The following is a 22,251-nucleotide window of genomic DNA, read 5'->3' as shown; positions in this document are numbered from 1 at the left end:
CCAGCACCTGCAGACTAAATGTTGCTAGTTCACTGTTGCTGCTTAGCTTGTGTGCTAACCTGTCCTGGTTTCTGTGATCCTTGTACCTTGCCTACCCATGTATGACCTTGCTTTATCTCCTGACGATCCTTTGCCTTGTGATTATCATATTGCCTGATTCTTTGGTATTTTACTCCTGCTTTGCCTGATGTTCCGATTGTCTGCTGGCATATATGTATATTGCTTGATTGCATTTCCTATTGTACATTTGTATATAGATTTTCTTTGTGCATATTGTTATTATTTATTTATTTATTGTATTTATAAAGCGCCAACATATTACGCAGCGATGGACATTAGTTTAGGTTACAGACAGGTGGCACCATTTTATTTGAGGTCTTCTATTGACCATTTTATGCGCGCTACTTTTTCGGGGTTCCCAGTGCACGGGCCCCGTATGTGAGTTTCTTTTATCCTTGTTTTTAAATTGTTTTACTTGTTATGTAATAAAGACGGTTTACACTTAGATGTGCCGTACATCTCTTTCATGTCACTATCCTACTGGACTCTCCTTTGGCGAGTCTCTGCGACCTCAGGACATCTACTATATTCCGGAGGAAGTTGTGGTGTGCAACATCGCTCGTGAAACGACACCATTTGAAAGCTCTGCAGACCATCTATCAATCTCGTTTACAACCTTATAATGTGGGTTGTTGGAATCTGGTAAGCCTTGCTTCTTTACCCTTTTGTTCGAAGATTCTGTATACCAGAAAATGACGAAAGCTGTATTACTATAGACCTGCGCTGACTTTATATATTCAGTGCTTGTGTGGACTTTTGGACATTGTCCTTCTCGGCTGCAGTCGCCTTCTGCCTTGGCGCTGACACTTGTTGTTTATTAGAGCATTATTATTGGCTAAACAGGTTCCAGGGATGTGTGCACACAATATATATATATATATATATATATATATATATATATATATATATATATATATATATTCATCACATGAGAAACATAACAGTATACACTTTATATGGGGACATTTACATTAGGGGGACATTTACATTTGGGCGGTACAGCGTTGGGATGGCGAGACAGATGTATGTGGTGCACAAAGCCAATTCCCGAGAGATTTCATGCTGTAATTGATCAGGAATCGGCCTGTGGTGTATGGGCAGCTGACAGATCTATCTCTTATCAGATTCGATAAGAGAGAGATTTGTCTGTTGGTCGAATCTGCCCAGACATCGCTAGATACATGGCTACCATTAGAGTAAATGCTAAAGATTTGTGACCCAAATAATACATATTCGTTTTTGCATTAACCCTCCTGGCGGTATAAAAAAATACGCCAGGAGGCAGCGCGGCAGTTTTTTTTTATTTTATTTTTTCTATATCATGTAGCGAGCCCAGGGCTCGCTACATGATAGCCGCTGCTCAGCGGCATCCCCCCTGCCCTCTTCGATCGCCTTCGGCGATCTCCGATCAGGAAATCCCGTTCAAAGAACGGGATTTCCCGGAGGGCTTCCCCCGTCGCCATGGCGACGGGGCGGAATGACGTCACCGACGTCACTGACGTCGGGTCGTCATTGGGAGTCCCGGGCCACCCCTCGGCGCTGCCTGGCACTGATTGGCCAGGCAGCGCACGGGGTCTGGGGGGGGGGGCGCGCACCGCACCGTATAGCGGCGATCGGGCGCGCGGCGGCGGCGATCAGGGTGCTGGCGCAGCTAGCAAAGTGCTAGCTGCGTCCAGCAAAAAAAAAATTAAACAAATCGGCCCAGCAGGGCCTGAGCGGCACCCTCCGGCGGCTTACCCCGAACTACGTTCGGGGTTACCGCCAAGAAGGTTAAAACTCAATTACTCTTTTTCACAGACAGCAACAGAAGAAAAGAGTTATAAAATTTTCCTATAAAAAACACACACACACAAAAAGAAACCACACACATAATATTTCTCAGCTCTGAATTTAGCGATTTGTCAGAACTTCAGCTTTCAAACCAATTCATTTTTTCATAGGACATCTAAAAAAGAAGAAATCCCCACTCCTACAGGGTGGGGAACAAGATAGTACTCTTCCCTTGCAGCACTGGATTCCCAGTTCCAATCCCAGCCAGGTCAGCACCCGCAAGGAGTTTGTATGCTCTCCCCGTGTCTGTGTGGGTTTCCTCTGTGCACTCCGGTTTCCTCCCACATCGCAAAAACATACAGATAAGTTGATTTAGTGACAAGACTATATACTCTGTACAGCGCTGCGGAAGATGTCAGCGTATAGAAATAATATATGCTGTAAGTATAACCAACATCTTTGCAGGCAACAACATCCAAAGACCAGGAATAAACACACAAAAAACCTCAAATCACATGCAGCCCTTATAAAGCTATAATGTCTCTCTTTTGCCCAAGTGAAAGTTTCTCTGCACTCTCCTGCCAGGTATAACACATTAAATTAACAAAAAACACCCTGTATAGTAATTAAATAGAATTGATGTGGGTGGTAGACTAAAATAATCAAAACATAAATAATCCACCCCCATATCCTTCCCAAAAGCAGAAAGTTATGTAAGAGTGAACAGAGGCGCCAGCAGAATAAAAGTTCTAAAAGGCTTAAAATCCCTCAGGAGGTGGTGGTGGACTCGCCTTCCCGAAGCAGACAAGATACCGTCAGTTTTATGACAACAGGTTTATTAATATACTCCAAAACAAACCGTGCAATGCAGTTCACGGGTATGTTACCACTTCCTCAGGCAATAAACAGATAGGAGTACAATGTAAAGACAGAGACAGATAGTGTGTCCTTAGACCAATGTATATGTGTGCTGATGATTTTTGGTGTATAGTTACGTTAACGTGAATAATGGGTAAACAATGCTGTGGTTAGAGGTATTTTGGAAGAGGGGGTGAGGGGCTGTGCAGGGATTGTTATAAGAGAAAAAATCGTAGTGAAAAAGGAGGGGGGCAGGGGGAAGAGGGAAAAAGGGGGGGGGCTGTTGGGGGGGGGGGGGGGGTTAGGGAGAAAATAAGGGACGCAAAATACAATGCAATCAAATGTAGTAAAATGCAGTAAAATGCAGTAAAACAGACTCACCAGTATAGTCTCAAGGTCACGAATAGCGCCTCTGTACTGGTGAGTCTGGAGATCAAAGTTTATATACCTAAGTGTATATGGGTGGACCAATTGCATGGTTTGTAAGGGGTGGGGGCTGTGTGATGGGCAGGTAATGTGTTTCTATGGGTGGGGAGGAGGCAAGCTGGGGTGGCGTGTTTGAGGGCCAATAGGAGCAGGGGACAGGTTATGTAACCTATGTTGGGCCAATAGCAAGAGGGGATGTGGTTGTATAATTTCAGAGAACAGAAAGTAGACAAATGTGTACAAAAGTGTATCTATTCAGTGGCTGAATAGAGTACTAGTTAAGGGCACCGCCTTGTTTGTGGGCCAATAGGAGCTGGGGACAGGTTATGTAACCTATGTTGGACCAATAGCAAGAGGGGATGTAGTTGTATAACTTCGGAGAAAAGAAAGTAGACAAATGTGTACAAAAGTGTATCTATTCAGTGGCTGAATAGAGTACTGGTTAAGGGCACCGCCTTTGACATGGGAAACCAGGGTTCGAATCCTGACTAGAGTCAGTACCTATTCAGTAAGGAGTTCAAGGCAAGACTCCCCAACACTGCAGGGTGGATTCCTGAGCGCGGTTATTTTTTAGACTGCTTGGGGAAAGAAAGTATAGATAACAAATATCATTCATTCTAACAGACATAAAGTGCATATTGGTGCATCTTTGCGCCCTAAAAGACTGTAGGCATAAAGGACATAATCGTTGAAAGATATAATAAAAGTCTATATATAAAAAAAATAATATAATATAAATAGTATAGTATAATATAGGACATATGAAATCATGAAAACATTTCACGTTTTTTTAGCAGGGCAAAGGAATTCAAACAGTTTTGTGGTATGGTTTTAATGAGGGTTATCCAGAATAGGTCTGGATTGCTATTGTGTATTGTAGTGAAGTGTCATGACATGCTTTGCAGTGGGTATTTATTGAGGATGTTGCGTTTATGTTGACCGATTCTGAATCTTGCCAATTGGGTGGTTCTGCCCATATACTGAGGTTGGCAGGGGCAGGTGATGATGTAAATGACAAATTTAGATTCAAATGTGATGGTGTTCTTTATTGGATAGGTTAATTCCGTAATTTTAAATCGAAAAGTGTTGGTAGGGGTAATAAACTTGCAGGCTTGGCATCTTGAGTGGTTGCAGGCCGAGCAACCTGGTGAGTCGGTTGATGGAATGGGGTTGATGGAATGGGGTTGATGTAGTGGGTGTCAGAGCGTAAACGACTGGGGCCAGAATGTTGCGAAGGTTGGGTGCTCGTCGGTAAGTGATGGCTGGTGCGGTGGGAATGATGGAATGGAGGTGCGGATCCTGTAGGAGGATTTCCCATCTATTATTGAGGATTTTCTGTATATTCTGGTGTTGCGCACTGTATTTTGTAATGAATCTTGGTACGGGTTCTGTGTTCTTGGTATTATTCGTATTCGGGGGGATTTTTTATTGTTTTGGCTTTATGACTAGCATCTTTGAGCAGTTTCTTGGGGAATTTACGATCGAGAAATTTTTGGGTTAGGATATTGGACTGGCTGTGGTAATCTTGGGTATCAGTGCAGTTTCTGTAAGTTCTTCTATATTGGCTGTAAGGTGTATTTTTGGTCCAAGGGCGCTGATGGGAACTGTGGTAGTGGATATAATTGTTGGCATCAACGGGTTTGAAATAGGTTTTGGTTTTGATTTGATCTGTGTCTATGAATAATGTTAGGTCTAGAAATTCTATGGAGGTGGGGTCATGGTGTAATGTGAATTGTAGACCCGCTGGGTTAGCGTTGAGGAATTCTATGAAACCGGGGATGGTGGTTATGTCTCCTTTCCAAATGAAAATCAAATCAACTATGTGATGTTTGTAAAAGAGAATGTTATGGGAGAATGGATTGTCTGGAGTCATTTTGAGTTGTTCAAGATATCCCATGGCCAAGTTTGCGTAGGAGGGGGAGAACGAGCTCCCCATCGAAACTCCACTCGTCTGACGGTAGATATGGTCTTGGAAAGTGAAAATGTTGTTATTGAGTATAAATTCTTTGCATTGTGTAATGAAGGTTTATTGTAATGGTGGCATGGGGGATTGGGCACTGAGGAAATGTTGTAAAGCAGTAAGACCAAAGGTGTGTGGGATGTTCGTGTAAAGAGATGTGACGTCACAGAGGAAAGTTGTTATTAGATCTCCCTTGCTGTGTATTGTCAAAAAGTCAAAACACATGGTACAACAGATCACATTTGCCCGCAATCAACCCACACACCAGCTGACATTGCTTGTACAAAGAATGGGCATATGTGTTCAACATTTAGTCAATATTTTGATCATATATCCATTGGGGTGCCCTAATTTCTAATATATTTTTATTAGACTTGATGTTTTCATTGAATTTTAGGATCAATTAGAAAAAAGATTGAGAATTAAAAGCATATCCATATTGATCAATTATTAGAACTCTCCAAATATGGGGAATATGCAAGTTTGGGGAAATAGGCCAACGACCCACCTAACAATAGTATTTGGAAAAAAAAAGAAAAGTAAGAAAGAAAACAGATTCCCCCACCATAAAGGACCAGCAAGTCCCAAGGTACCATACATAGGACAATATGTAATCAAGTATTTTATTTATTGAAACACTTGGTACAATAGAAATATAAAAATCTCTAAAAACAAGGCATGGCCACAGGATCCTGCAAAATCATAGAGATCAATATAAACACTAGGAATGCATGGAACAGACATGCATAAGCACAGAGATTGTCTCGCACTGGCCAACTTAATATAGCTACTGTCCCTGACCATTAAAACAATGTCAGGAGAAGTCTTCATTCCCAGTGTTTATACTGATCACTATAATTTTAGAGGATCCTATGGCCACACCTTGTTTTTAATTGTCTTTATATTTCTATTGTAGCAAGTGTTTCAATAAACAAAATAATTGATTACATATTGTCATATGTGTGGTACATTGGGACTTACTGGTCCTTTATGGTAGGGGAAGGCATTTTTTTTCTGCATATTAATTGAATTTTATGTCTACCCTATGAAGAAAATGGTACAGTGTATAAAGCTTCAAACTACGGTAGGAACCTTAGATCATGTTATCGATTATGAACTCATTGACTACTGATAAATAATAACAATTCGATCGTGAGCTCCTGTAAAAGACAGTAACAAGAATGGTTGAACATTCTCTTAAGTCCAGGGGAATGTGTCAGTGCTATATAAATAAAAATAATACACTTTTTTTTTTTTTTTTTTTTACTGCAGTCTGCCCTACTGTAGCTGTTACTACATTTCAATTTCAAAAATAACGGTGTAATTTGATGAGGGGTGCCCAAACAATTTCATTATTGAGAAATACCTGTAATAATAATGGTTAATTCTTAGTTTCTATACAACATATCCTTTAGCTATATCAGCAGGTACAGCACATCCTGCAGTTCATGGTCAGTTCACAGTTGTTTGGTTGGCAGCAGCTCAAGGTTGGTTCAGCAATTTAACACCTGGCAACACTTACAGGTTAGTTCAGCAGGTGAACAGATGGCAATAGTTCTAGGTTAATTTTGTTTAAAAGAATGTTGTATCAAAAGTAATTTGTGTACATGTAAACGTGCATTCATAAGAAGGGGTTAAATATATTTGTATGCAGTAGTCCTGTTTGTTTCTTTTAGAAATCACAAAAAAAAAAAACAAACAAACAAAAACAGATGACAGCTAATTATAGCATGCAGACTTCATTAAAGAACAAGCATGCAATAGTGAAGCATCCTTCACAGAATGATACAAAACAGCCCCCTAATCAACAATGCAAACAATTAAGTCAGGGGTTATAGTGACAATAAAAGGGTCTATTATGCAGCTGATGGGTATCATTTTTGTTCCTATTCGCAGGTTTATGTTGTTCATGGATCATGTGAGCACAGTGTGTGTGTGTAACATAAGGAAGATGTAAGATCTGGCTATATTTAATCATGCCTTTTAAAGGGAATCTGAAGTGAAAATAAACGTATGAAATAATGAATTGTATGTAGTACAGCTAAGAAATAGTACATTAGTAGCACAAATATGAATCTCATATTGTTTCTAGTACAGGAAGAGTTAAGAAACTTCAGTTGATCATCTATGGAAAAGAGCTTCTCTGAGCTCTACAACCAAATTGGTCACGGATTTCTGGAGCTCTATACATCAAAGAAACAGTGACAGCTTCCGATAAGGTTCAGTGAGAAGAGATGTTCAAAAGGTCATTAGCTCTGCAAACCACACTCTGTATTTTAACCCTCCTGGCGGTTTGCTAAAAATCCGCCAGGGGGCAGCAAATCTGTTGTTTTTTTTCATGTAGCGAGACAAGGTCTCGCTACATAATAGCCCCATCAGGAGATCCCGTTCAAAGAACGGGATCTCCTGGAGGGCTTCCCCCGTCGCCATGGCGACGGGCGGGATGACGTCATCGACGTCGTGACGTCAAAGGGGACTCCGATCCACCCCACAGCGCTGCCTGGCACTGATTGGCCAGGCAGCTCACGGGGTCTGGGGGGGGGGGGGGGGGGGCGGCGCGACGAATAGCGGCGGATCTTACGCCAGGGAGGTTAAACTACCATATAAGATAGAGCAAACTGCAATTATGACAATATGATGCAATGTTATAAAAAACTATATAATTGAAAATAAAAATGAGACTAATTGTTTTGTTACTAATGTTTTATTCCTTATCTGTACTACTCATACAATTCATTATATCATATGTTTTGGAGTTTTTCTTTTCCCGCTTCAGTGTCACTTTAAACTGCACTGTGTTTTATGTGCCACTATTTCACCCCAAATTGGTCATCTGGGTATTTAAAGTGAACTAGAGATGACGCACCCTCATGTATTTTACCATGCATATCAGTGAGAACAAGAGATTGACCGAGCGGTTGACCCGGCGAGTAGTTTGCGCGGATATTAGCAACCCGCGCTGGGAAGCGGACACATAGCGCGTTCAACCCGCCCCCTATACCTCATCATTGGGCTAAACTTTGACCCTCTACATCAAAGTCAGCAGACACATGGCATCCAATCAGTCTGCGCTCCCTCCTGGACCCCCGATTCCCCCCCCCCTATAAAAACGCCCCAGCATTGGCCATGTTCTCAGTCTGTTGATCTTGCTATAGTAAGAGGAAGGGAGAGACATATGGAGATAGGAAAAGCGTTAGGCTGTTAGCTTGCTCCTCACTGAATTTTGTTGCTGAAAGCACCCCACAAAAGCTCTTTTGAGAGCTAATATTCTTCTGATGTGTTTTTGTGTGTGTGACAGACAGGCATAGATACAGCCCTGTTGCAGCCTGGCCTAGTTGCTGTACTGTGCCAGGCCCAGCACACTCTATATTACCATTGCATATCTTTACATTGTATTTGTGATTTAACTTACTAAAGCATAGCTGTCTTTGTGGGTGACACTGCATATAGATACAGCCCACAGACAGCTGCCAGTCAGGCCAGCTGGGATTTGTAGTGTGTTGGGGGGCACACCCAAGATAATAAGGTTGTTGCTTCATTGTGGACAGACAAAATTTGATCAGCTGGACAGCCACTGTTGTTCTGTCATTGAGCTACCTCAGCCCGACCATATGGGCTGTTAAACCACCATCACCTGCACTCTCACCATTGTGCGCACCAGTCCAGCAAGGCCATCACTACACAAACAGCTGTTTGCGGTGCATTACACAGTGAGTTTGGTCTGTCAGTGTGAAGCAATACACTACTTACACTACCTGATCCATGTATACACACGCAAGATGTTTTCAAGCACATTATGCCACCAAGTTAGGAATGCAATGTGATTTCTGCCCTTTAGGGATTATAACCCTGCTCTGCGTCAAATCCATAATTTTCCCAGGGACTTTTGGCGTGTATCCCCATCTGCCATGCCCACCTCCAGGTGTTAGACCCCTTGAAAGATCTTTTCCATTACTTTTGTAGCCAGAAACAGTGTTTGTAGTTTTTAAAGTTTGCTTGCCCATTGAAGTCTATTGCGGTTAGCCAAGTTTGTGGACTTTCGCGCTTTTTGCGGTTAGCCAAGTTCGCAGACTTTCACGCCATCTCTAGTGGGAACATTACAGATAACACCTACCCTGCTCTCTGTTTTATCCTTCACTGCTTAGCCTGCTTGTTATCAGCCCTGATAAAATCCCCGACTGAGCATTTAGTCTGACTTTGCTCAGAAATCATTATAGCTGAGTCATTATAGCAGAGCCAGAAGGGAGCAGGCTTGGGCTTGAAAAGACCTCAGAAAAGACAGACTCAGCTATAATGATTTCTGAGCAAAGCCAGACTGAATGCTCAGTCAGGTATTTTATCAGGGCTGCTAACAAGCAGGCTGAGCAGTGAATGATAAAACAGAGAGCGTGATAGGTGTTTTCTCTAATGTTCCCACTGATATATATGGTAAAATACATGAGGGTGCTTCATCTCTGGTTCACTTTAAAGACTTTACAAATATCTATGATTGGGAGGAGCAGTTTCCTGCACAACTGATTTGCAAGTGAAACTTACACTACAGGACCCAGTTGGCAAGCATTTTTGTGCAGCATTATAGTAACCAATCTGCTTCAAAGGTGTCTAAAAGTTGAAGACTCAAAGTCTTGAAATTTACCATAAGCTTGGAGCTAATGCATATGCATAGACAACACAACTTCCAGCCTTAAAGTGAAAGTGACATTTTACCAGAATGAAGGGCTGGTGCTTCCATGGGTGCTTTTTGGTCCTCAGGCTTCCTAGTGGCCACAAAGTTAGGGTATACAGAGGTTCAAATGAAGGCCTGGTAGTGAGCTTCCTCCATCATCTCTATCAGTATAGGAGTTAGCAGGGAAGCACAGAAAACACTTTGCAGTTTCTATTTGGTTTTCTCTTGCCTCTGCTGGCTTGGAATGGAAGCATTATGGTGGTGGTACAGTATATATTGAAGAACATTATGTTTGCATTGCATATACTTGGGACACTATGGCTGCACTTGATATATACTGAGGGCACTACAGCTGCATTGGTTCTATAGGGAAGGTTTGTCAAAGTGCACATAATGGTTTGTTAAAGTTTTTAAAGTCTGCTTATTTTCAGCATAAGATTTCTATTTACTTATCAGCATAAATGTTTTTCAGCTTGTTTTTCAGCTTGTATCGTACATAATAAAACCCGTGTCCCTGTTTCCATGCTTTTTCATACCATGCATGCGCGGCACATGGGCAGCCGTTCGAGCAGGAGGAGGACGGGGCCAAAGGGGCGGACGCATGCGCAGGCGTGCGTGTGCGCGGTGGTGTGCGTGCATGTGCGCTGACATGCAGCAGCTGTCACAGGGGTGGGAGGGGAGGGGGGTTGTGAGGGAGGCCTAGAGCCTGTTATGTTATGTCACACTTTACCAGCAAAATAGCATTAAAATGTAAGGGAGGCATGTCCATTTTTGTCTATATGGTGTCATTTTACCTAAAGCCCAGCTGATTATTGCTGTGAATATCACAATTGCATGGGTGGAGTTGTCTGTGTGTATATGATGGATACACTTATAAAGAGAGAAGTCTTATTATACCTTCAAAATAACAAACTGCCAGATTTAGCAGCTTAAAGACAAACTGAACTGAAAATAAAAAGTCAAAATAACCATACACAGGTCATACTTACCTCCTGTGTAGTCTACTACTCATTCTCTTTATCCTCTACTGCGTCCTGTTTGTCCACTGTGATCAACGGAATTCTTCATCCTCCATTTTAAAAATGGCCATTACTCTGTAACAGCTTCCTGGTCAGCACACTGTTAAACTGTAATATCACCCACTTGAGCCATAGGGAAACATGGACATTACCTTGCACATTCCGTTGTAACTGACAGCTGCTGATATACAACTGACAGCAACTGGTATATTTCAGTTCTGACAAAATATTGTCAGAACTGGAAGGGATCACCGTAAGAAGAAAATGGTGACCTTCTGAGAGTAACTGACAGTGAAGTTTGTTTAGTTTAGTATGTAATATTCATTTGCAGCTATGTGTTTATTTTAAATAATTTTAATCGCTTCAGGTTCCCTTTAAATTATTGCAATCTGTTTGTGGGATTGGCACTTTTCCATGACTTTACCATTATTTAACCACTTAAGGACCAGGGTATTTTCTTCTGATCGGTGCTGCGTGGACTCTCCAGCCCGCAGCACCGATCAGGAAATAGCCAGGGCGATCAGACTTCCCCCCTTTTTTCCCCACTAGGGGGATGTCCTGCTGGGGGGGTCTGATCGCCGCCGGCTACCCGCACTTTCCGGGGGGCCAGAGGCCGGGGATCGCCGATCTACGTCACGGCACTGCTGCGCAGCAGCGCCGTGTGATGTAAACAGCGGGGATTTCTTCCCCGGATGTTTACATTATGCGTGCGAGCCGCGATCGGCGGCTCGCACACTGTTCACGGAGACAGTCTCCGTGAACTGGCATGGAAAGGCCGATCGAGCGGCCGTTTCCATGCTATACCACTAACGACCCGCCGACGCCTGTCGGCGTTAGGCGGTCGTTAAGTGGTTAAAGAGGAACTCCAGTGAAAATAACGTAGTGAACAAAAGCGCTTAATTTTTACAATAATGATGTATAAATTATTTAGTTAGTGATTGCCGATTTAGTTAGTGATTGCCCATTGTAAAATCTTTCCTCTCCATGACTTCCATTTTGACATTTATCACATGGCGACATTTTTACTGCTGGCAGGTGATGTCTGTGGAAGTAGCTGCTGCTTGCTTTTTTGGCAGTTAGAAACAGCTGTTATTTCCCACAATGCAAAAAACATGGGCGTTCGCAGAAAACTTTCCAGGGGGGGTGGGGGGGGGGCAAAAAGGTGGGGAAGAAGCGCCGATGATTTCAGGAGCTGCGCAAGTTGTGCGCGTCGAAAAATGTAAGGGTGAAGTTGTGCAGCACGCAATGAAAAATGGGTGTGGCCATGGATCAGAATGTGGGTGTGGTTATGGGTGGAGACACATTTACATGAACTTAGCAATGGTGGGACATTAGATTAGGACAGTGGTGGCGAACCTTTTGGAGGCCGAGTGCCCAAACTGCAACCCAAAAGTCACTTATTTATCGCAAAGTGGCAACAGCAATATAAAGTAAATACAAACGTTTTAACTCATACATGAACATTATGGAAAATCCAAGTTGAAAATAAACTGTGAAGATAAACAATTTCATCCATCCTACTCCTGAAAAATGTATTCATTTTTTTTTAGAACCTCCCAGTTTTATTTTCTGTTTTAAAAAGCTAAAAAAGTAGGTTTAATGCTATTTTCTCATATGATGATGATTCAGCTTTTCCCATAGTCTCGCTATTAGCAATCATGTGACCCCCAACAAGACAAATTCAGCAATCATGAGGCCCCCAACAAGACAAATTCAGCAATCATGAGGCCCCCAACAAGACAAATTCAGCAATCATAAGGCCCCCAACAAGACAAATTCAGCAATCATGAGGCCCCCAACAAGTCATGAGTCCTCCAACAAGACAAATTCAGCAATCATGAGGCCCCCAACAAGACAAATTCAGCGGTCATGAGGCACATAAATAGACAGCATTTCACATAAATAGGCAGAATGCCCCCTTAATATGGTAAAAACCTCTCACCTGGCTTCTGAATTCTCCTCTACTGGTTGCTGTGCCTGGCAATACTGTTTTTGGCTGGATTGGGGCTGATGTGTGGGCTGAAAGGCCTTGTGGTGATGCTGTGGCCGGGCTGGCTGGCGGTGATGCTGTGGCCGGGCTGGCTGGCGGTGATGGTGTGACCGGGCTGGCTGGCGGTGATGGTGTGACCAGGCTGGGCTGGTTGAAGTAAATGCTGGCCTGACTGGTGGTGATGCTGTGGCCTTTTTGACAGTGATGCTGGACTGGCTGGCCTGGATAGTTTACGTAGCGCCAGGAGCCCCCCAGTTTACATAGTGACAGGTACCCCCCAGGTTAGGTAGTGACAGGTGCCCCCCAACTCAGGCAGTGACAGGGACCCCCAGGTTAGGTAGTGACAAGAGCCCCCCCCCAGGTTAGGTAGTGACAAGAGCCCCCCCAGGTTAGGTAGTGACAGGCCCCCCCCCAGGTTAGATAGTGACAGGTCCCCCCCCCAGGTTAGATAGTGACAGGTCCCCCCCCAGGTTAGGAAGTGACAGGGACCCCCAGGTTAGGTAGTGACAGGGACCCCCGGGTTAGGAAGTGACAGGGACCCCCAGGTTAGGTAGTGACAGGGACCCCCAGGTTAGGTAGTGACAGGGACCCCCAGGTTAGGTAGTGACAGGTGCCCCCCCCCCAGGTTAGGAAGTGACAAGGACCCTCAGTTAGGTAGTGACAGGTGCCCCTCCAGGTTAGGTAGTGACAGGAGCCCCCGAGGTTAGGTAGTGACAGGGACCCCCAGATTAGGTAGTGACAGGAACCCCCAGATTAGTTAGCGACAGGTGCCCCCCCCCCCCCCAGGTTAGGTAGTGACAGGGACCCCCAGATTACGTAGCGACAGGCTCCTCATTTACCAAAAAGCAGGGAAAGAATAGTGGCATAACCTCCAAATATGCCTTTGAAATATTTTTCTTTATTATAGACTTCACAGCCACGACTGATTCATGTACAGCAGTTTGTCAAACTAATTAACACCATGTGAGGAAAACTAGTCCTCCAGGCCGTCAGTCTTTTGTAAGGGTGACCAGAGTATTGTTCTGTTCAATGTATGGCTAGCTTTATTCAAACTAATCATTAAAACTGTTGGATACCTGCTTTAAAGCAAACTGACAAAACTAAGGTGAAAAAAAAAGATACTTACCTAAGAAGCAGGAAGCCTCTTGATTGTCCAAAGGCTCCCTATGTCCTTCTCCAGATCACTGCAGTTGCCAGGGACCCTCCTGAAGATTGTGACCATGCTCCTCTTCATGCACGTGCATAGCCGTGTTGCAACCAAGCGACTACGACCATGCAGTAGCACGGAGCATGAGTGGCTCCAGCTTACTATGCAGGGGCGACTGTACTTGCACAGGCGCAGTATGTCCATTGTGCATACAAAGGAGTGCAGTCGTGATCAGAAATCTGACAAGATTTCTTTTGGAGGTTCGTATGCGGCAACAATGGGGGCTAGGAGGATGTGGGAAGCCCCTGAAGGAACTTGCTAGGAAAGTATCTGTATTTAAACCAGGGCTGTGTCGGAGTCGAGGAGTCGGAGCAATTTTGGGTACCCGGAGTTAGAGTTGGAGTCGGTAATTTCAAACTGAGGAGTCGGAGTCGGGAGTCAAAGTCGGATGATTTTGTACAAAATCCACAGCCCTGGTAAGTATAAGACTAAGGAGTCGGAGTCGAGGAGTCGGAGCCATTTTCGGTATCTGGAGTCGGAGTTGGAGTCGGTGGTTTCATAAACTGAGGAGTCGGAGTCTGAAGATTATTGTATCGACTCCACAGCCCTGACTTAAACCTTAGGCTCACCTCGGGTGCACTTTAACGTGTGCCCTAGCCAAAGCACAGGTACAAAATCAAATACCTAAGGAGAGGGAAGCCTATGAATCCCAATGAAGCATCCTCTGGTCCCCCATGAGAGCGCAGACCCTCCAAAGATTATCGACAAGGGTTTGTCGGTAAACAGATTGGTGCCACGCTTCTCCTCAAGCACGAGCGTGGCCATACTGGACCTGTGTAAGTACGGCCGAACCTGCGAAGTAAGCTGGAGACGCTCATGCACAAGTGGCTCCCTGCTACTGCACATGCACCGCTGTGCTTGTGCCAGCGTACGAGCATGGCCCCGATCAGCAGGAGCATCCCAATGAGTGGCAGAGAGCCGGAGACAGGGGCGTACCTAGAAATCCCCGGGCCCCCCTGCAAAAAAAAAAATCCGGGCCCTTCCCACCTCCCCCTCCTGCAATCATTGGTGGCAGTGGGCAGGCAGCGGCGGCAGGCAGGCTGAGTACATACCTCCTTCTCGCCGGAGGTCTTCCGATTACTAAGTGCTTCATGTAACTTCCTGTGTAAACAGGTAGTTGCTCTTAGAGATCGGAAGATCTCTGGCGAGAAGGAGGTATGTGCTCAGCCTGCCTGCCGCCGCTGCCTGCCCACTGCCACCAATGATTGCAGGAGGGGGAGCGCTGAGAGGAGAGCCCGAGGTGAAGGAGGGGGGGGGGGAATGTCCCCCCTCCCCACTGATCTGCAGCCATGCTCTCCTCTTATGCTGCGACCCCTCCTGCCCCACAAAAGTCCCTGAGAGGGCCCTAGAGGGCCCTAGAGGGGCCCCGCCCGGGGCTCCGCCCCCCCCCGTGGCAGCAGGGGTCGCATCCCCTATTGTTACGCCAGTGGCCGGAGGCTTTCCTCTCCTTAGGTAAGTATTTGTTTCTGAACCTGAGCTTTGGCTCGGTTTCTCTTCAATTGTCCTCTAGAATAGTTTGCTTTATCAGTTCACAATAGAGGATCAACAGTTATAGTCCAGTAATACCATATTTCATTTCCATTAATATAAAATGAAGAAAAATATGTGAAGTGACAAACACTACTGCACACTTTTACAAAGAGGAATCTAGATGCAATGCAATGCAATTACACTGAGAACTTTGTGACATTATAACTGCCATCTCGATGGAGCGCTTCTTCCTCCCACCGCTAACACATCAGCCAGTATCTGTTATACAACCTGCCTGGGCAAGTCGAATAGGCTAGCAGCACCCGTATGGAAGCAAACATGAGGACTTCATACTAAAAGACTCAGCATTTGCTGCAGTGTGTTTTGTTTACTCTAATAACTGTTATTTAGCAAAAACAAAATAGCACCTCTAATATGCCAAAAAGTATCTCCAAATTTTGTAAAAAGTCAATTATTTCAATCTAAGAATATTGACATGCCTTCTAGCTACAACTATTCAAAGCAGAACAGTAATAACTGCTTAAAGCCCCTACCAGTTTATAGGCATCTAGTGATATCTTGATAACCTTCTGGGTTTCAGTGAAACAGTAGGTGGTGCTGCCAGCCAATGGATGTCTGTTTTGTTCCTGCGAAAGGTAAAATGCAGTATATATGTCCAGCGCAGTTAAAGAAATCAGCTCTTTCATTTAAATTAGGGTTTACCCTGCAGTACTAATCTTTTAACACTGCACCGGAGAGTACATTTAATTTGCAATTTAATTACTCAGTTCCCTATGTGTTGTACAAATGCTGTGTATCTATTTATTGCACTCCATTTTATGAGGTCGCTGCTGGTAAGTTTTAGGTGCTTAAACTTATTTAGGAATTTAGCACTGTATTAAGCAGAAGGCTTACTGAGTATACATTATACTTATGATACATTATAATAACAATGCACAATCTGGATGGCATCCACACACACTAAAGAGGTTTATGTTTGTTTATGCGGCAACGTACAAAACTCATTTGAACAGTTTGTTCTTTTTGTGCGGCACTATTCACCTCTTATATCATCATACACTCAAGTACTGGATTACTGTAGAACACATCTTTAAACAGATATGAACTGTTTTCACATAAACTGCAGAAACAGTAAGGCAGCAAAGCAGTAACTTTACCCATCACTGGGACCTGATTTCTAAAATATGTCCCTGCTGAATCTTTGTGATCCCTTGTTTCATGCCTACTCTTCTGTGTGGGGATGTAGAGGACTGACATTCTTTGGCCCCTACACCAATCCAGTGGCTGTACTGTGCTCATGTTGGAGAAAGGGGCTGGGAAAAATGTTCTCACTGCCTCAGCAAAGTGGGAACTTCTGGGCCCAGCAGGTAGCAATTTAAAAATTTGACACTTTGGATTTGTAATGCAGCTGCGGTATGTTTTATATTTTTCAACGGACTGTTCAAGTACATCATTGAGAATAGGTGCCCCTGAGAGGATGAAGACGGGATAACACTAATGGAATAGTGTGACAAGTGTCGGCTTATCGGCACCCAATATAGAAAACTATTATAAGAGTATACACTTGGCGAGAGTCTTGGACTGGAGAGTCGAAACCTCCATCAAACACACCAATAAAATTTGGCCCTGGCTGGAAGAGGAGGAGTGCAATGTCCACTCCATCTTTTCTTGGTTACCAGATAACATTTAGGGGGCATACTGTACAGCCTCCAACCCTTTGATAAAACCCACGCTAAAAACATTACATACAGTGGTGGCACGGTGGCATAGGGAAACCGATTTATCTCCAATTGCCTCATTGAGAGAGAACCCAGACTTTGCTTCCTGCATCAACAGCAGCATGGTTTGAAAAAAAGAATCTATGTTTAGAGACTCGTATCATCAACCTTAGAGGTGATAGAAAATTGGGGATACCCAGTTTGCTAGAAGACTGCAAGTAGAGGAAAGCATGGGGACTCATACAAGCTAAAAGTTAACTGTACAAATTAGAACAACGAAATAATAAGATTAGGAAAGAAGTGAACGTTTTTAAAAACATTCTGCTTAAAAAATATTATCTAGTATCTTAAAAAATATTATCTAGACTATATACATTTTTAAACCTCACGAACACAAAAGCCACCCTCCCTTTTACTGCTCAAAATGGGAGCAAGAAGTCAGCCAATCACTTGACTGGCCCAAAATATGGCTAAATAACTGGAAAATATACAACACAAGACTTCAGCAGACTTAATTTAAGACAATTGCCAGGTGGTACTTAACTCCAACCTACCTGAACAAATATTCACCTCAGGGTAACACGTGTTGGCTGTGTGGGCAGAGGGCCTGGACGGCAACACATATGTGGTGGTCTTGCCCACCAGTCAAATTCTTTTGGAATAGCAAAGTTGAATCCATCCAAAAATCGGTGAGCAAGAACTTTAATCTAACAGAAGTAGAAGCCATCTTGAGTATTGCAGACAGACATGAATAGCACACTAATACAATAAATTGGTACCTTAGTCACTAAGAGTATTTTAGTCGATAACTGGAAGAATGCAAGACCACCTACGAAAGAAAAGTGGATAAGAGAAATGGATGTAGCATGTGAAAGGAAGAATTCAACTGAAGCTAGAAATTACCATGCAGAATCTTTGCATGGATGCCCAGCCTCCACCAGATATAAATGGCATTCATTGATAAGAAGGGTGGAGGGATTAGAATCAGAGTAAACAGAGATGGGAAGGTGAGAGGTTTGAGGGGAAGCTTCTTATTTAGCAAATGTTACAAATCATGGAGTATGGTTTAGATGAACACAAGAGAGGGAACAGTGAATGAGTTTTTAAAGGGTATGTAGTTTTGTTATGGTATGATTGGGGTAAGAATTAATATATTGTAGGTTGAAGTTGTGAGTGAAGAGTGTATGTAACACAGGTATATACACCTAATAAATGTTATACAAGAATAATTGTGAAGTTGCAAGTGTTAATAGATATGGATGTCATTGAGTTGAGAAAGTGTGTGTGTAAGGCACTCAGCACTCTGTACTATAATTTAGGGTACGTGTTTCAGTAAGCACATTGCACGTTCTGGATATGGCGTTATCTGTCTGTTATAGCATCTTATCTTTTCTCTGTTTATTAAGTAATTGAAATGATTTAATTTCAAACTATGATGATAGCAACGCCCAATACAGGAGTACTGCGATGAAGCTATTCACACTGTGGGCAATACAAAGAGTTTTGAGTTTGGGGGGGGGGGGGGAGGGGGCTCCGTGTGACAACTGATTTGCTATGCTGCCAAAAACTTTGCAGGGGCCCCAGGGACTGGAGCACAACTTAGAAGGGGGATCTAGGGGCAGCCGACTCTGGGATTGTGTGTGTGTGTGTGTGGGGGGGGGGGTGAATTTGCTGCAGGGGGAGCCCCAGGTTGGTTTTGCCCTAAGGCCCTATTGTAGCTAGATCCAGCCATGGGTAAGTGAACTTCTGCTTATGTATTTCTCCATCATATACTCATTTTTTTTTAATCCAGGATTACATTAATGGGATATAGAGTTTTGACCAAGAATGTAACTGATAAAAAAAATACAGTGGAATAATGAGGTCATGTAGTATGAAAAAATAATTGCAGAGTCCAGGCACAAACAGCCTAAACACAGTTTTCAGGAAAAGTCTGAACACTTTGGATAAGACTCTAGACAAAAATGTTATTTTGACTTTCACATTAGGATGACATCTGTTTTTCTGTGCAGTTTCATGTCACAAGTCAAGTCTCAATTATGTTATTAAGCTGTAGGAGTGTGGTGAAGCTGCCACGTCAGGAAACCTCCACAACTGTTTTTTAAGAGATCCTACTCAGAACAGATATAATTCATGATGCCGGGCTAGGTCTTCTGATATTTTTGAAGTAGGGGAAATCTTTATTTAAAAAACAGATGGTATACGAGTAGGGGTTGATGTACAGCATAATAATTTACCCAAGGAACCAGACAACATTTAAAAACAAGTAGGCACACAGTTTTAGCTATGCAATGCTGTAAGTGTGCTTGACACATCACAGACTGGAATCTTCAATACAAAATAATTTATCTTGTTCACTTTGTGTTCCAGTTGCTCTAGGTAGGTGTTTGGTGATATCACAATGACAGGTGATTAAAAAGATGAAAAAAAATGTGCAAAAGGGAATGAAGGACTGACTGAAAGCTATTCTAAAGCAGATGTATGATGACATAGACATCTTCAGAAGTCTCAAGAGACTTTCCAACAGCAAATGAGAAGAAAAAAAATCCCACAATCCCCTTGCAATGCACTCTTCCCCACAGAACGGCAATGGCATCCAGACCAGGTTAAATTATAGAATACAAATTGGGGGGCATATAGGGACCTATTAAAAAAGGGGGTTTACATACATTTTGGGGGCTTTATTTATTTCATGGCAATTTTTTCTTTTTTTTGTGTTACAACTCCCTTTTAAATAATCCTGTCAACAGACACAGTCCTGAACAAAACTCACAGCTACAGCTCTGGGGAGAGTCACATGGTCAAGTGAGTAACCGCCGAGAAGATATCACCTCAGAAAGCAAAAATGGTCAGTCATTTTCATAAAAAAACAAAAACAAAACAAGAACAAACAAACAAACAGGTCTTTGCTTATTTTCATGTAGAATTTGGCAATAATGTTGGCAGATTGCTGCAGTGAGTGGGACTGTTAACCCGTCATTTGCATGTTTGCCCATTCCAGCCATCTCTCTGCAACTTCCCCTGCTTGGCATGCCAGCTTACTCTACTTGCATAAAAGCCATCTACTTTATACATGTATGCCATTCTGCTGCTCAGGCGTTGTAGATGACGTACAATGCAGCTATGAACCCGGGATTCCTGTGCCAGAGACAGAGCCCTTGACCATTGTGCTGTCTAGCCACTGAAGACTCACAATTTCTAAACTTATATCCCATTGTTTTCAATGTGTATTGATTTGGGTTATAGTCACTCTCGAGTCACTAGAGTCTGATCTATACTCTATTGGAGGGGGCTTGACTGTTGGTGTTCATAGCCCCACCCCTTTCTTTATTGTAAACGTTTATATATTTGGTGCCAGCAGCTTGTATCCTTAATCCCCTGATGACGCTAGTTTGCAAAACCGGTCGGGAAGGAGACAGGCGGCACCTTCATACTGTCCTTTACTGCTGACCCATACACGCGTGCAACTTTCTCGGGGTTCCTATTGCATAGGCCCCATATGTAAGTTTTGTTTTATGCTATTTGTAAGCTGTTTTTACTATGAAAACTCTATATTAAACGGTTTACACTTAGAGTTGCCATTTGTTTTTTATGATGTTTACCTTTATCCATTCATGAGATGAATCATTGCTGAATTGGTGGATCCTGGACAGACTGTTGCTTCCTGATGTCCGACCCAAGCGTTGATACAACCTTATAATGTGGGTTGTCACCAGCTGGTAAGCCTCTTTCCTTTTTTTTGGGTATCCATGATTGCGGAGCTGTGCCGTAAACCCAATATTTATTGTGGTGGAGATTTACCTATTCTTATTCTTTGTTGAAGACTCGTTTTTTGTTTTTGGACTCTGCACTGATCATATATAATTTAAATGATTTGAGCAAGCAAACTGTGCTGTTTGTAACTGAGCAGCATTCAAATCTGATGAGCGCATTGCATGTGATGATGGTGGTTTGCAGTGCAGCCCATGAGTGCTTTTAACCACGAGGTGGTGGTACAAATCTACATGAAGATATTGTGATGTTTAGCTCATACTGGTAGAGGAGATCAAAGCACAGAAGGGTCACAACATACCAGCCAGTGAGTCTTTTTAGGGTTAAAAATAAAACAATACAGCTTTGTTGCCAGTCAAAGCAATGTCCAGAACAGAAACAATCCACCACACAGGGTTTTAAGCAATGACACTGCAGACACAGCACTTTGCTTCTGTGCTAACCCTGTCCCCGGGTTATCTTTGTGGTTACTGCATACCACCCCTGTGTACTCTCAACAGCCACACTGGCTCTTCAGTAACACCCTGCTCTGCGCCTAATGGAAATCCTTGGCCACTCACTTTTTCCAGGCTTCTCCTGGACTACAAGTACTGGAGTCCAACTCCCCTCAGGCACTTTACAGCATCTTCCCTGCTTCAACAGGCCTGACAGCCCTCTCGGCTGCACAGTCTTGCAGGAGCCTTCTTGCTCCACACACAGCCCACTGAATACTGAGAGATGCAGCCTCTTATGCAAATCGTGTAGGTGAGCCAATTAAACCTCCCTCTGCCAGACTCAGGCCTGGACGTGGAGAAGTTGTGTGCAAGGCCCACCCTTGTCCCAATACACGCCAGTCCTGGGTCCCAAATGAATCTGCATGATAGTGTTGTTGCTAACGTGCAACAACATTCACTATCCAGGACCTTTTCCTTCAAATTCAAACCAGAAGCAAACAGATACCTGCTCTGATCATCACAATACTATACTATTATAGCATTCTGTGTTTACTTTTGAGGATTATGGCCAGACAGAGTTACGTTTGAAGAGTGAAGCGACACCTGTCGATTAGAATTTTTGGTGGATTTGATGATCCCTATTTTACAAAAAAGGACTTTTTTTTTTTAAATAAACATTGTAGAGGAGCACAACACTATACCATATATATGTATAAGGGTTTTTGTACACCAAGGTGGCCTAGTGACCCATGAAATTGCTTTATTGTTACTTGTGTACTTGTGAATAATACCTTTTTGGACTGGCAACTACAAGCAGAGTTAAGTCCTCACTTCTGAATCCTCTATCTTGTAAACGAGAAGAAGGTGTAGACCGAGAGCCC

At 43.3% G+C, this 22,251-nt stretch overlaps 1 protein-coding gene across 6 annotated transcripts in view; it reads right to left on the bottom strand.

Annotated features, from left to right (window-relative positions):
* TPK1 (thiamin pyrophosphokinase 1) overlaps nt 1–22,251 on the bottom strand; it is a 763,520-nt gene that overhangs the window by 189,254 nt on the left and 552,015 nt on the right. Inside the window, exon 9 of one of the 6 annotated variants that reach the window (XM_068234507.1) lies at nt 15,987–16,073. The exons of the other annotated variants lie outside the window; for them this stretch is intronic. Coding sequence (XP_068090608.1) covers nt 16,072–16,073 — 2 coding nt within the window. The 3' untranslated portion in view covers nt 15,987–16,071. Of the gene's footprint in view, nt 1–15,986; nt 16,074–22,251 lie in introns of those variants that run through there. 6 annotated transcript variants of the gene reach the window in all.

This window comes from Hyperolius riggenbachi, chromosome 5 (assembly GCF_040937935.1).
Source record: "Hyperolius riggenbachi isolate aHypRig1 chromosome 5, aHypRig1.pri, whole genome shotgun sequence".
NCBI classification, from domain to species: Eukaryota; Metazoa; Chordata; class Amphibia; order Anura; family Hyperoliidae; genus Hyperolius; species Hyperolius riggenbachi.
The sequence above is the reverse complement of the archived record's forward strand: the minus strand, read 5'-3'. Positions and strand labels throughout refer to the sequence as shown.